Here is an 11,456-nt window from a genome sequence, read left to right on the forward strand (position 1 = left end):
GATCGAACGAAGCTTAAGAAGAAGGCAGAGAGAAAACAGAGCAGCGAGAAATCAGATGAAGAATGTACAACACAATCCTGTTGTACAAGTCAATGAAAGAGGGAAAGAAGATGAAGGAAACATGCTCGTTGGAGAGTTCATGACCCCTCAAATCATTCAAAGCCAGTCTAGCATTGTATATCCACCATTCGGGCAACCAAATTTCCAGTTGAAGACAAATGTGATACAACTTTTCTAGAACGGACATCAGTTTTATGGAAGAATTGAAGAGAATCCGCACACGCATGTCTCGCGTTTCTTAGACATGTGCCAGTACTTCAGATATCAAGGAATCTCTGACGACGCCATAAGATTAAAACTGTTTCCACATAAAGTTATATGAGACAATGGTTACAACCTCAGCAATGTGGATCATGGAATGAGCAATACCAAAAAAGACACCAGGAGTTTATGGAGTGGATGTATATTCAGCGTTATCCGCTAAGATTGATTCCTTATTTCACAAGGTGGAAAACATTACCCAGTCAGCTAATGCAGTACAGACAAAGAAGGCAAATTGTGAGGAATGTGGAGCTAAGCATGTGACAGCAAAATGTCCAATTTTGGTACAAGGAAAAGAGCAAGCAGATTTTGCTCGATGGGGACAACGCCAGCAGAATAACACGTATGGAGAGACCTTCAACCCAAGCTGGAAAAAGCACCCTAGCTTTTTTTGGAGCAACCAAAATCAGAATAGGTCACAGGGGCAATATCAACAGCAAGAGAAGAAGCCTCAATTGGAAGAAATGTTTAGCAAATTCATGGAACAGACCAACCACTATATGGAGGCGAACAACCAATTCATGAAGAAGACAGAAGCCACTCTTCAGGACCAGAATGTAGCCATCAAGAATTTGGAAACTCGGATGGGATAGATGGCAGTTGCATTAACAGGTAGAGCACCAGGCAGCTTGCCAAGTAACACAGAAGTCAATCTGAAAGAGCATGCAAAGGCTATAACAACGAGAAGTGGAGTGGAATTACCTGAGAGATAAGTGAATAACCTCGAGGCAAACAGAGAAGATATGTCTCCTGAAGTAGAAGAGATTTTGGAGCAAGAAGAGCAGACAAAAGAGCCAACACCGAGTGCAAATAAAGGAAACTCAAGGGATAAAGAGACCGTAACTGTGAATCCATATGAGCTACCCATACCGTTTCCACAGAGGCTGAAGAAGTAAAAGATGGAACATCAATACAAGAAGTTTCTTGAAGTCTTCAAGAAGCTCTATATCAACATCCCATTTGCTGAGGCACTGGTTCAAATGCCTAGCTATGCAAAATTCCTGAAAGACATCCTATCAAATAAAAGGAAGCTAGGAGATCACGAGATAGTTATGCTAACAGAGGAGTGCAGTGCCAGGACTCAGAGAAAGCTCCCGCCAAAATTGAAAGATCCAGGGAGTTTCACTGTCCCTTGTACCATTAGTGAAGTTTATTTTGATAAAGCTTTATGTGATCTTGGTGTAAGTATTAACTTAATGCCATTGTCTGTTTTCAGGAAATTAAGATTGGGAGAAGCTAAAGCTACCACGGTGACCTTACAGCTAGCTGACAGATCATTGACACATCCACGAGGAGTAATTGAAGACGTATTGGTTAAAGTGGAAAAGTTCATATTCCTAGCAGATTTTATGATCCTGGATATGGAAGAAGATAAAGATGTTCCTTTAATACTGGGCAGACTATTCTTGGCCACAGGCAGAGCTTTGATCGACGTTCAGAATGGGTAGTTGATACTGAGATTGGGAGAAGAATAGGTTTCATTCAATGTCTTCAAGGCTATGAAACTGCCAATAGAGACTGACAGTTGTTTCAGGGTTGACATGATCGATAAAATGATTGAAGAGTTGTTTACACTGCAAAATCCATCATATGCATTGGAGGCCTGCATTGCACATTCTCAATCCACAAAATATGATTTTGTGGACATAGAAATGTGTGCAAGATTTTTGGAGTCCAACCCACCTTGCACACGAAAACGATACTTTGAGGAGCTTGGGACAGGGCCTGAGAAATCACAGACATCTATTCTGAAGCCACCAAAGTTGGAACTTAAGCAGCTGTCCCCATACCTAAGATATGCATATTTGGGGGAGTCTATACACTTCCAGTGATAATTTCAAACACGGTTAGTGAAGTGGAGGAGGAAAAATTGCTTAGGGTGCTTAGAGATAACAAGCAAGCAATTGGGTGGACCATAGCAGATATCAAAGGGATTAGCCCTTCCTTATGTATGCATAAAATTCTCATGGAGGAGAATTTTCGACCAACAGTTGAAAGTTAAAGGAGGCTAAACCCAAACATGAAGGAGGTGGTAAGAGCTGAGGTGATCAAACTTGATATGATCTAGGAGTCGAGCCCGACGAAGGCAAGTAGGAGACGAGACCTGTTGATAGTCGATGGCGGACCAATGACGCGATCAAGGGCAAAACAAGTGAAACAAGCGATGGGATTCCTCATTCAAGAAACCATTGATGGAACCATGTTCGGGACTCAAAATGGAGCAACTTTCATGTTCGGGTTGAAGGCCAAATCAACTTGGATCAATTTGTTATCAAACGATGAAACCGGAGGCTGAAAACAAGCCTGTGTGGCTGCACAGGCAAAACACCATACGGCAGCACGGTGGCATACCGAAAATCAAAACACTAATTCTTGTTGAACCATGCGACCGCAAGGAAATACACCATGCGGTCGAATTTCCTAGTTTCGATAGAATTCTTAAGAAATCAATTATTACCATAATTTGATGGATTTTGGACATTTTTACTCACTAGTATAAATAGGAGAATACTTTTCATTGTAAAGACTCTTGACTTTTGCTTGAATAATATTATAGAGAGAGAATTTGTTCTTTCAATTTCTTGCTCTTCTTGAGCAATCTTGGAACTTATCAAGATTCAATTTCTTGTGGCGTTCTAAACAATCGGATTGTAGGTTCTTTTAATTGTAATAAAGGGGTTTTAGGTTCTTCGCTAATCTAGGATTTCTTGGTTCAATTCTTGGGGTTCAAGATCCAAAATTGGGTTAGTATTGGCGTTCTTGGGTTCCGCATAAATCTCATTGTGGGTTTCGTAGTTTCCATTGCTACGGGGTTCGCATCAGTTTGTATCAGAGCTTTGGCTCCAATTTAATCAGGTTATATCCTTTGTTTTCTAATTTTTTTTCAATTCCTTGCGTTCTTGTGTCTAGAAGATTTTCTTGATCATTTGATCCAAAAGTTTCATAAAAAATCTTCAAATTTCGTTTCTTGACTTAATTTTCGCCCAAATCAGTTTTCGTTTTCTTTGTTGGTTTTGTTATTGATTTCCGGATCTAAAAAAAAATTTACTGTTCATTCGTACGGTAAAAAAAATTTGTTAAATATTATTGTTTCGTCAAATACCAACTTTTGTTATTCAATATAGTTTCTAAATTACTTGGACACATTGAACCATTCCATTCCTTCAATTTAAGTCAAGTTTTAAAATTTTTCTTTGAGTCCTTTGTTACAATTATTGAGTCACATCCAGTTTGGGGAATTCTACACGATTTGATTGATTGATTGAGTTCATTGATTGTTCCTAAAAGCAATTGTTGAAAGAACAGAGTGGTAAAACGTAGAGAGGTGAGTTTAATAGAGGGTAAAATCCCTTGTGTGTTTCCGAGTGACTTTTGTTGAGGCAGTAAAATAAGATTTTTAGTGTTAGGATGTCAGAAAGTGCAGAATCAAACTTAAGCCGACAAGGCAATAATAACAATGCATCGAAGGATTTGGTACAGAGGTTTGAAAGGGTGTTTGGAGATGTGAGAGATAGGTTGGAGAAGTATAAGGCTTGGATGAATAGATTAGATACATCGGTGGCTAATCTTAGTCGGAGGCATCGAGTGGATGTATCCAATGCCAGAGGACCGGATGGATGGGAGCCTAGGACGGAAAGGTGAGAGGAGTATGGATATGGGAGTGACATGGGCGAAGATGAATTTCACGGTGTTGAGATGGGAAGGATGAGAAACAGAGGCGATAGGTTCGATAGACGGGGTCTGAATGATTGTGGGGAGGAGTTGGATGGAAACTTGGGAAATATAAAAATGACAGTTCCTTCATTCAAAGGAAGGAGTGATCTCGAGGCATACCTGGAGTGGAAAAGGAAGGTTGAAATGATCTTCAAGTGTTATAACTACTCGGAGGAGAAAAAGGTAAAGTTAGTAATTTTGGAGTTCAGTGACTATACAATTTCATGGTGGGATCAAGTGATTACTTCACAACGTAGAAGTGAGGAAAGACCAATCAGTACTTGGGAGGAATTGAAGTCATTGATGAGAAAGAGGTTTGTTCTTAGCCATTATTACCGAGAGATCTATCAAAAACTGCAAGGTCTATATCAAGGGTCGAAAAGTGTAGAGGACTATCATAAGGAGATGGAAATACTCATGATTAGGGCCAATGTGGTGGAGGATCGGGAGGCTACCATGGCACGATTCTTGAATGGGTTGAATAGGAAAATTGCCAATGTAGTGGAGTTGCAACATTATGTAGAGTTGGAAGACATGTTGCATGTGGCTATGAAGGTAGAGAAACAATTGAAGAAGAAAGGGGCAGCTAGGCAGCCATTAGGAACTTCGAGTGTTAATCCATCTTGGAAGCCATGGTGGAATAACAACAACAAAGGTGATAAAGCTGTACCTAAAGGTAGGAATGAGTGGCAGAAAGGGAAAGAAGAAAGTGCTAGCAAAACAAGACCTAAAACAGATTCATAACCATCAAGGAATCGAGACCTCAAGTGTTTCAGATGCTTGGGATCAGGGCACATTGCTTCTCAATGCCCAAATAAACGACTAATGGTGTTGTTGGATAATGGAGAGGTGGTGAGTGAAAGTGAAGGAGAGTTTGAGGACATGCCTGCCTTGGAGGACGTTGAAGAAGAAGAAAAATTGGAGTTCGCTGTTGGGGAATCGTTGGTGTCAAGAAGAGCTCTTAACACTCATGTCAAGGTGGATGATTCGGAGCAGCAGCGAGAAAATATATTTCACACACGTTGTTACGTCAACGATAAGGTATGTAGTATGATTATTGATGGTGGGAGTTGCATGAATGTAGCTAGCACAACTTTAGTTGAGAAATTAGGACTAGCATTGTTAAGACACCCTAGGCCTTATAAGTTTCAATGGTTGAATGAAAGTGGGAAAGTTAGGGTGAATAGAAGAGTTTTAATTAATTTCTCAATTGGGAGTTATAGTGACAAAGTAGTATGTGATGTGGTGCCTATGCATGTGGGTCATATCTTGTTAGGAAGACCATGGCAATATGATAGAAGGGTCACACATGATGGATATAAGAATCGTTATAGCTTTGTCAAGGATGGGAAGATTATTACTCTTGCGCCATTAACACCGGCACAAGTGTATGGAGATCAAATCAAGCTGAAAAGTGATGAAGACGAGAGAATAAGAGAGTCAGGAAAAAGGAAAGGCAATAGTGAAACCATCAATAAGAGAGAAATAGTAAGGTGGCGGAGAGTGGAGAAAAGAGAGAGAAGCCACATGAACGGAGAGAAAAGGAGTCAGTTGAGAGGAGAGAAAAAGAATCAGCTAAGCGGAAAGAAAAGCCAAAGGTCAACTTCTATGCAAAAGAGAGTGAGTTGAAAAAGGCTATGAGGGATAATAGGCAAATGATATTGTTAGTGTACAAGGAGTCCCTCCTCAATTTTGAGGATTCTAACACATCCCTCCCTAGTTTGGTTAAGTCTTTATTGTAGGAGTTCGACGATGTGTTTCATGAGGAGATGCCAAGTGGATTGCCACCAATCAGAGGCATCGAGCACCAAATTGACTTTGTACCCGGAGCTATCATACCGAATCTACCAGCTTATCGAAGCAATCCCGAGGAGACGAAGGAGCTTCAAAAGCAAGTGGAGGAGTTGATGAGCAAAGGTTATGTTAGGGAGAGCATGAGTCCATGTGCTGTACCTGTTTTGCTGGTGCCTAAGAAGGACGGGACTTGGAGAATGTGAGTGGATTGTCGAGCTATCAACAATATCACGGTAAAGTATCGTCACCCAGTACCTAGGCTAGATGATATGCTTGATGAGTTGCATGGTGCTTACATTTTTAGTAAGATTGATCTTAAGAGTGAGTATCATCAAATTCTCATGCGGGAGGGTGATGAATGGAAAATGGCATTTAAGGCTCAGTATGGATTGTATGAATGGTTAGTTATGCCGTTTGGACTCACTAATACATCGAGCACATTTATGCGTTTAATGAACCATGTTCTGCGTGCTTTTATTGGGAAATTTGTTGTAGTTTATTTTGATGACATCTTAATCTATAGCAAAAACCTAGATGAACATTTAGAACATTTAAATTGTGTGCTTGTTGTGTTGCGAAAGGAACAATTGTATGCTAATTTTAAAAAGTGCACATTTTGCATGGATAGAGTTGTTTTCCTAGGATTTGTGGTTAGTGCTAACGGGGTGGAAGTCGATGAAGAAAAGATAAAAGCTATAAAAGAATGGCCAACACCTAAGACTATAACTGAAGTTAGGAGTTTTCATGGATTGACTAGTTTTTATAGGCGATTTGTAAGAGATTTTAGCACCATCACCACACCACTGACTGAAATAGTAAAGAAGAGTGCAGGTTTCCATTGGGGAGAATCTCAAGAAATTTCATTTAACACAATTAAGGATAAGCTATGTAAAGCACCTGTTTTGGCATTACCAAATTTTGATAAAATATTCGAGGTTGAGTGTGATGCATCAGGAATAGGTATAGGAGCAGTGTTAATGCAGGAAAGGAGACATGTTGCTTACTTTAGTGAAAAGTTGAGTGGGACAGCATTGAATTATCCGACATATGACAAGAAGCTGTATTCACTTGTTCGAGCATTGGAGACTTGGTAGCACTACTTATGGCCAAAGGAATTCATGATACACGCTGACCATGAATCTTTAAAGCATTTGCGAGGTCAAGGTAAGTTGAATAAAAGACGTGCGAGATGGATGGAGTTTATCGAGACATTTCCCTACGTCATGAAGTACAAACGAGGTAACGAAAATATAGTTGCTGATGCGTTGTCTCGAAGGTAAGTGCTTTTAAATTCATTAAGTACTAAATTACTAGGTTTCGAACATATTAAGGGCATGTGTGAATCTCATTGTGATTTTTCTAGTATTTATGCTTCATGTGACAAATGTGCATTTGATAAATTCTATGGGCATGAAGGATATTTGTTTAGGGAAGATAAGTTGTGCATTCCTAATTGTTCTTTGCGTGAATTATTGGTAAGGGAAGCACATGGGGTGGTTCAATGGGACACTTCGAGGTTCAAAGGACTTTAGATATGTTAGGGGAACATTTTTATTGGTCTAAAATGAGACATGACGTAGAACAAATACGTGGAAAGTGCATAACTTGTAAAAAGGCTAAGTCTAAGGTTCAACCCCATGGTTTGTATACTCCTTTGCCTGTATCTAGTGAACCTTGGGTGGACATATCTATGAACTTTGTGTTAGGTTTGCCTAGGACAAAAAGGGGTCGGGATTTAATATTTGCAGTGGTCGATAGGTTTAGTAAGATGGCGCACTTCATACCATGTCATAAAACTGACGATGCTACTAATATTGCAGACTTATTCTTTAGGGAAATAGTACGTTTACATGGAGTACCTAAAAGTATAGTGTCTGATAGGGACGTGAAGTTTTTGAGTCATTTTTGGCGTGTTCTGTGGAGTAAATTAGGAACTAAGTTATTATTTTCTACAACTTGTCACCCACAAACAGGTGGACAAACTGTGGTAGTTAATCGAACTATGACTCAACTACTTAGGACAGTGATCAATAAAAATCTGAAATCATGGGAAGAGTGTTTACCGTTTATAGAGTTTGCATATAATCGAGCTACACATTCTACTACTTTGTTTTCTCCTTTTGAAATTGTTTATGGTTTTAATCCACTAACACCTATGGATTTAATGCCTTTGCCTGTGCATGAATGAGGTAGCTTGGATGGGAAACGAAAAGCCGAGATGGGGAAAACACTCCATGAAAAAGTCAGGATGCAGATCGAAGAGAAAGGAAAGCTGATTGCATCAAAAGCAAATAAAGGAAGAAGACGCGTTACATTTGAGCCTGGAGATTGGGTCTGGGTGCATTTCAGAAAAGAGCATTTTCCAGAATAGAGGAAGTCAAAATTGCAACCACGAGGCGATGGACCATTTCAAATCATCGAGAGGATCAATGACAATGCATATAAAGTGGATTTACCTGGTGAGTATAATGTTTCAGCTACTTTTAATGTATCTGATCTCTCTCTGTTTGATGCAGGTTCAGATTCGAGGACGAATCCTTTTGAAGAGGGAGGGGATGATATGATCCAGGAGTCGAGCCCGACGAAGGCAAGTGCGAGACGAGACCCGTTGATAGTCGATGGTGAACCAATGATGTGATCAAGGGCAAAACAAGTGAAACAAGCGATGGGATTGCTCATTCAAGAAACCATTGATGGAACCATGTTCGGGACTCAAGATGGATCAACTTTTATGTTCGGGTCGAAGGTCGAATCAACTTGGATCAATTTGTTATCAAGGACGAAACCGGAGGCTCAAAACACCATGCGGCCGCACGGTGGCATACCGAAAATCAAAACACCAATTCTTGTTGAACCATGCGACCGCAAGGAAATACACCATGCGGCTGCACAAGGCAAAAATTTGGCGAATTTTCCAATTTTGGCCGAATTTCCTAGTTTCGATAGAATTCTTATGAAATCAAATTATTACCATAATTTGATGGATTTTGGACGTTTTTACTCACAAGTATAAATAGGAGAATACTTTTCATTGTAAAGACTCTTGACTTTTGCTTGAATAATATTATAGAGAGAGAATTTGTTCTTTCAATTTCTTATTCTTCTTGAACAATCTTGAAACTTATCAAGATTCAATTTCTTGTGGCGTTCTAAACAATCGGATTCTGGGTTCTTTTAATTGTAATAAAGGGGTTTTAGGTTCTTTGCTAATCTAGGATTTCTTGGTTCAATTCTTGGGGTTCAAGATCCAAAATCGGGTTAGTATTGGCGTTCTTGGGTTCCGCATCAATCTCGTTGTGGGTTTCATAGTTTCCATTGCTACGGGGTTCGCATCAAAACTTCTGGATGCTGGAATAATCTACCCGATATCAAATAGTAAATGGACTAGTCCAGTGCAAGTTGTGCCCAAGAAAGGAATAATTACAGTGGTTCAGAATGAAAAGAATGAGTTGATTCTGACAAGGATGGTAACAGGGTGGAGAGTTTGCATTGATTACCGCAAACTAAATACCGCTACAAGGAAAGATCACTTCCCTCTTCTGTTTATAGATCAAATGTTGGAGAGATTGGCAGGCCATTCCCACTACTATTTTCTGGATGGGTATTCGGGGTATAATCAGATACCAGTGGCACCGGATGATCAGGAGAAGACCACCTTCACATGCCCCCTATGGTACCTTTGCATACCGAAGAATGCCATTTGGACTTTGCAACGCTCCTGCCACATTTCAGCGATGCATGATGGCAATTTTCTCAGATACGGTGGAGAAATTCATTGAAATCTTTATGGATGACTTCTCGATCTTTGGGACCTCATTTGATGAGTGTTTGGAGCACTTAAACTTGGTTTTGCAAAGATGTAAAGAAACGAACTTAGTATTGAACTGGGAGAAATGTCATTTCATGGTTTAAGAGGGAATAGTCTTGGGACATAGAGTATCGACAAAGGGGATAGAGATGGATAAGGTGAAAATTCTGGTTATTGAGAAACTACTACCACCTACATCAGTAAAAGGAGTTCGAAGCTTCCTTGGGCGTGCAGGGTTTTACAGGAGGTTTATAAAGGACTTCTCGAAAATCACCAAGCCTCTGTGCAACTTGCTAATGAAAGAGGTATCTTTTGAGTTTAATGAGGAATGTTTGATAGCATTCAATATGTTGAAGCAAAAACTAACAACAGCGCTTGTGATTGTGTCACCTGATTGGGATTTGCCCTTTGAGCTAATGTGCGATGCGAGTGATCATTCAGTTGGTGCGGTATTGGGACAAAGAAATAATAAATCTTTCATGTGATATACTATGCAAGTAGAACTTTGAACGACACCCACATCAACTATGCCACAACCGAGAAGGAATTGCTAGCTGTGGTTTATGCATTCGACAAGTTCAGATCGTATCTTGTTGGGTCTAAGGTCATCATCTACACAGATCATGCCGCTCTGAATTACCTTATGACAAAGAAGGATGCTAAGCCGAGATTGATCCGCTGGATATTGTTGTTGCAAGAGTTCGATATTGAGATCAAGGATAAGAAGGGCAGTGAAAATGTGGTAGCTGACCACCTATCAAGATTGGAATGGGATGAACCTGAGATGTCAGTTGATATCAATGAAATCTTTCCAGATGAGCAAATTTTAGGAGTAGAAAAAGTCCCATAGTACACTGATATTGTTAACTACCTTGCTAAGTCCATTCCTCCACCCGAGTATTCTAGCCATCAAAGAAAGAAGTTTTTCGTAGAGTTGAAGTATTACTTTTGGGAGGATCCCATTCTCTACAGAAGAGGCGCAGATCAGATAGTCAGAAGATGCATTCCTGAAGATGAAGTATCGAAAATTCTAGCGCATTGTCACTCTTCTGCATATGCTGGGCATTTTGGAGCTTCAAAGATTGCTGTAAAGATCCTACACTCGGGTTTCTATTGGCCTACTTTATTCAGAGACACATTCGAGTACGTGAAGAGATGTAATAGATGCCAACGAACTAGAAATATCTCAAGAAGAAACGAGATGCCACTAAACTACATCTTGGAGGTTGAAATATTTGATGTATGAGGAATAGACTTTGTGGGACCTTTTTCCCCATCGTACTCAAATCAATACATCTTGGTGGTCATTGACTATGTCTCTAAGTGGGTGGAAGCTATTGCATTACCTACCAATGACGCAAAAGTGGTAATAGAGTTCTTGAAGAAGTACATATTTACAAGATATGGTACACCGAGGGCGATAATAAGTGATGGAGGAAAACATTTCATAAATCGTCAATTAGAATAGCCGTTGAACAAATATGGGGTGAAACATAAAGTAGAAACTCCATATCATCCACAAATCAATGGGCAAGTTGAAGTTTCGAACAGGCAGTTAAAGAGAATACTGGAAGTTACAGTGAACTCATCCCGAAAAGATTAGTCTAAGAAGTTGGACGATGCACTGTAGGCTTATAGAACAACGTTTAAGACACCAATAGGAATGTCTCCATACAGCCTGGTTTTTGGGAAAGCGTGTCATCTACCGTTGGAGTTGGAGCACCGAGCATATTAGGCTATGAAACAGTTGAATATGGATCTCAAGGCTGCTAGTGAAAAACGACTGCTGCAACTTAATGAATTGGATGAGCTGAGAATG

At 39.9% G+C, this 11,456-nt stretch overlaps 2 protein-coding genes across 2 annotated transcripts; both read left to right on the plus strand.

Annotated features, from left to right (window-relative positions):
* Positions 1-1,220: 1,220 nt before the first annotated feature.
* Positions 1,221-1,769, plus strand: LOC111406708. Its single transcript, XM_023036089.1, has 2 exons — positions 1,221-1,440; positions 1,558-1,769. Exons 1-2 carry the CDS (start codon positions 1,221-1,223, stop codon positions 1,767-1,769), a joined length of 432 nt encoding a protein of 143 aa, XP_022891857.1.
* An 8,017-nt stretch (positions 1,770-9,786) lies between these two features.
* Positions 9,787-11,240, plus strand: LOC111406709. Its single transcript, XM_023036090.1, has 4 exons — positions 9,787-10,086; positions 10,518-10,794; positions 10,891-11,003; positions 11,106-11,240. Exons 1-4 carry the CDS (start codon positions 9,787-9,789, stop codon positions 11,238-11,240), a joined length of 825 nt encoding a protein of 274 aa, XP_022891858.1.
* Positions 11,241-11,456: the final 216 nt, after the last annotated feature.

The sequence above is a fragment of the Olea europaea genome, chromosome 12 (genome assembly GCF_002742605.1).
Source record: "Olea europaea var. sylvestris chromosome 12, O_europaea_v1, whole genome shotgun sequence".
NCBI lineage: Eukaryota > Viridiplantae > Streptophyta > Magnoliopsida > Lamiales > Oleaceae > Olea > Olea europaea.

Coding starts and splice junctions, on each gene's coding strand:
- LOC111406709 (XM_023036090.1), top strand. CDS start 9,787: ATGGATAAGGTGAAAATTCTGGTTATTGAGAAACTACTACCACCTACA. Junction 10,795..10,890: donor ATTCGAGTACGTGAAGAGAT/GTAATAGATGCC, acceptor TATGAGGAATAG/ACTTTGTGGGACCTTTTTCC. Junction 11,004..11,105: donor CTACCAATGACGCAAAAGTG/GTAATAGAGTTC, acceptor CAATTAGAATAG/CCGTTGAACAAATATGGGGT.
- LOC111406708 (XM_023036089.1), top strand. CDS start 1,221: ATGGAACATCAATACAAGAAGTTTCTTGAAGTCTTCAAGAAGCTCTAT. Junction 1,441..1,557: donor AAAATTGAAAGATCCAGGGA/GTTTCACTGTCC, acceptor GATTGGGAGAAG/CTAAAGCTACCACGGTGACC.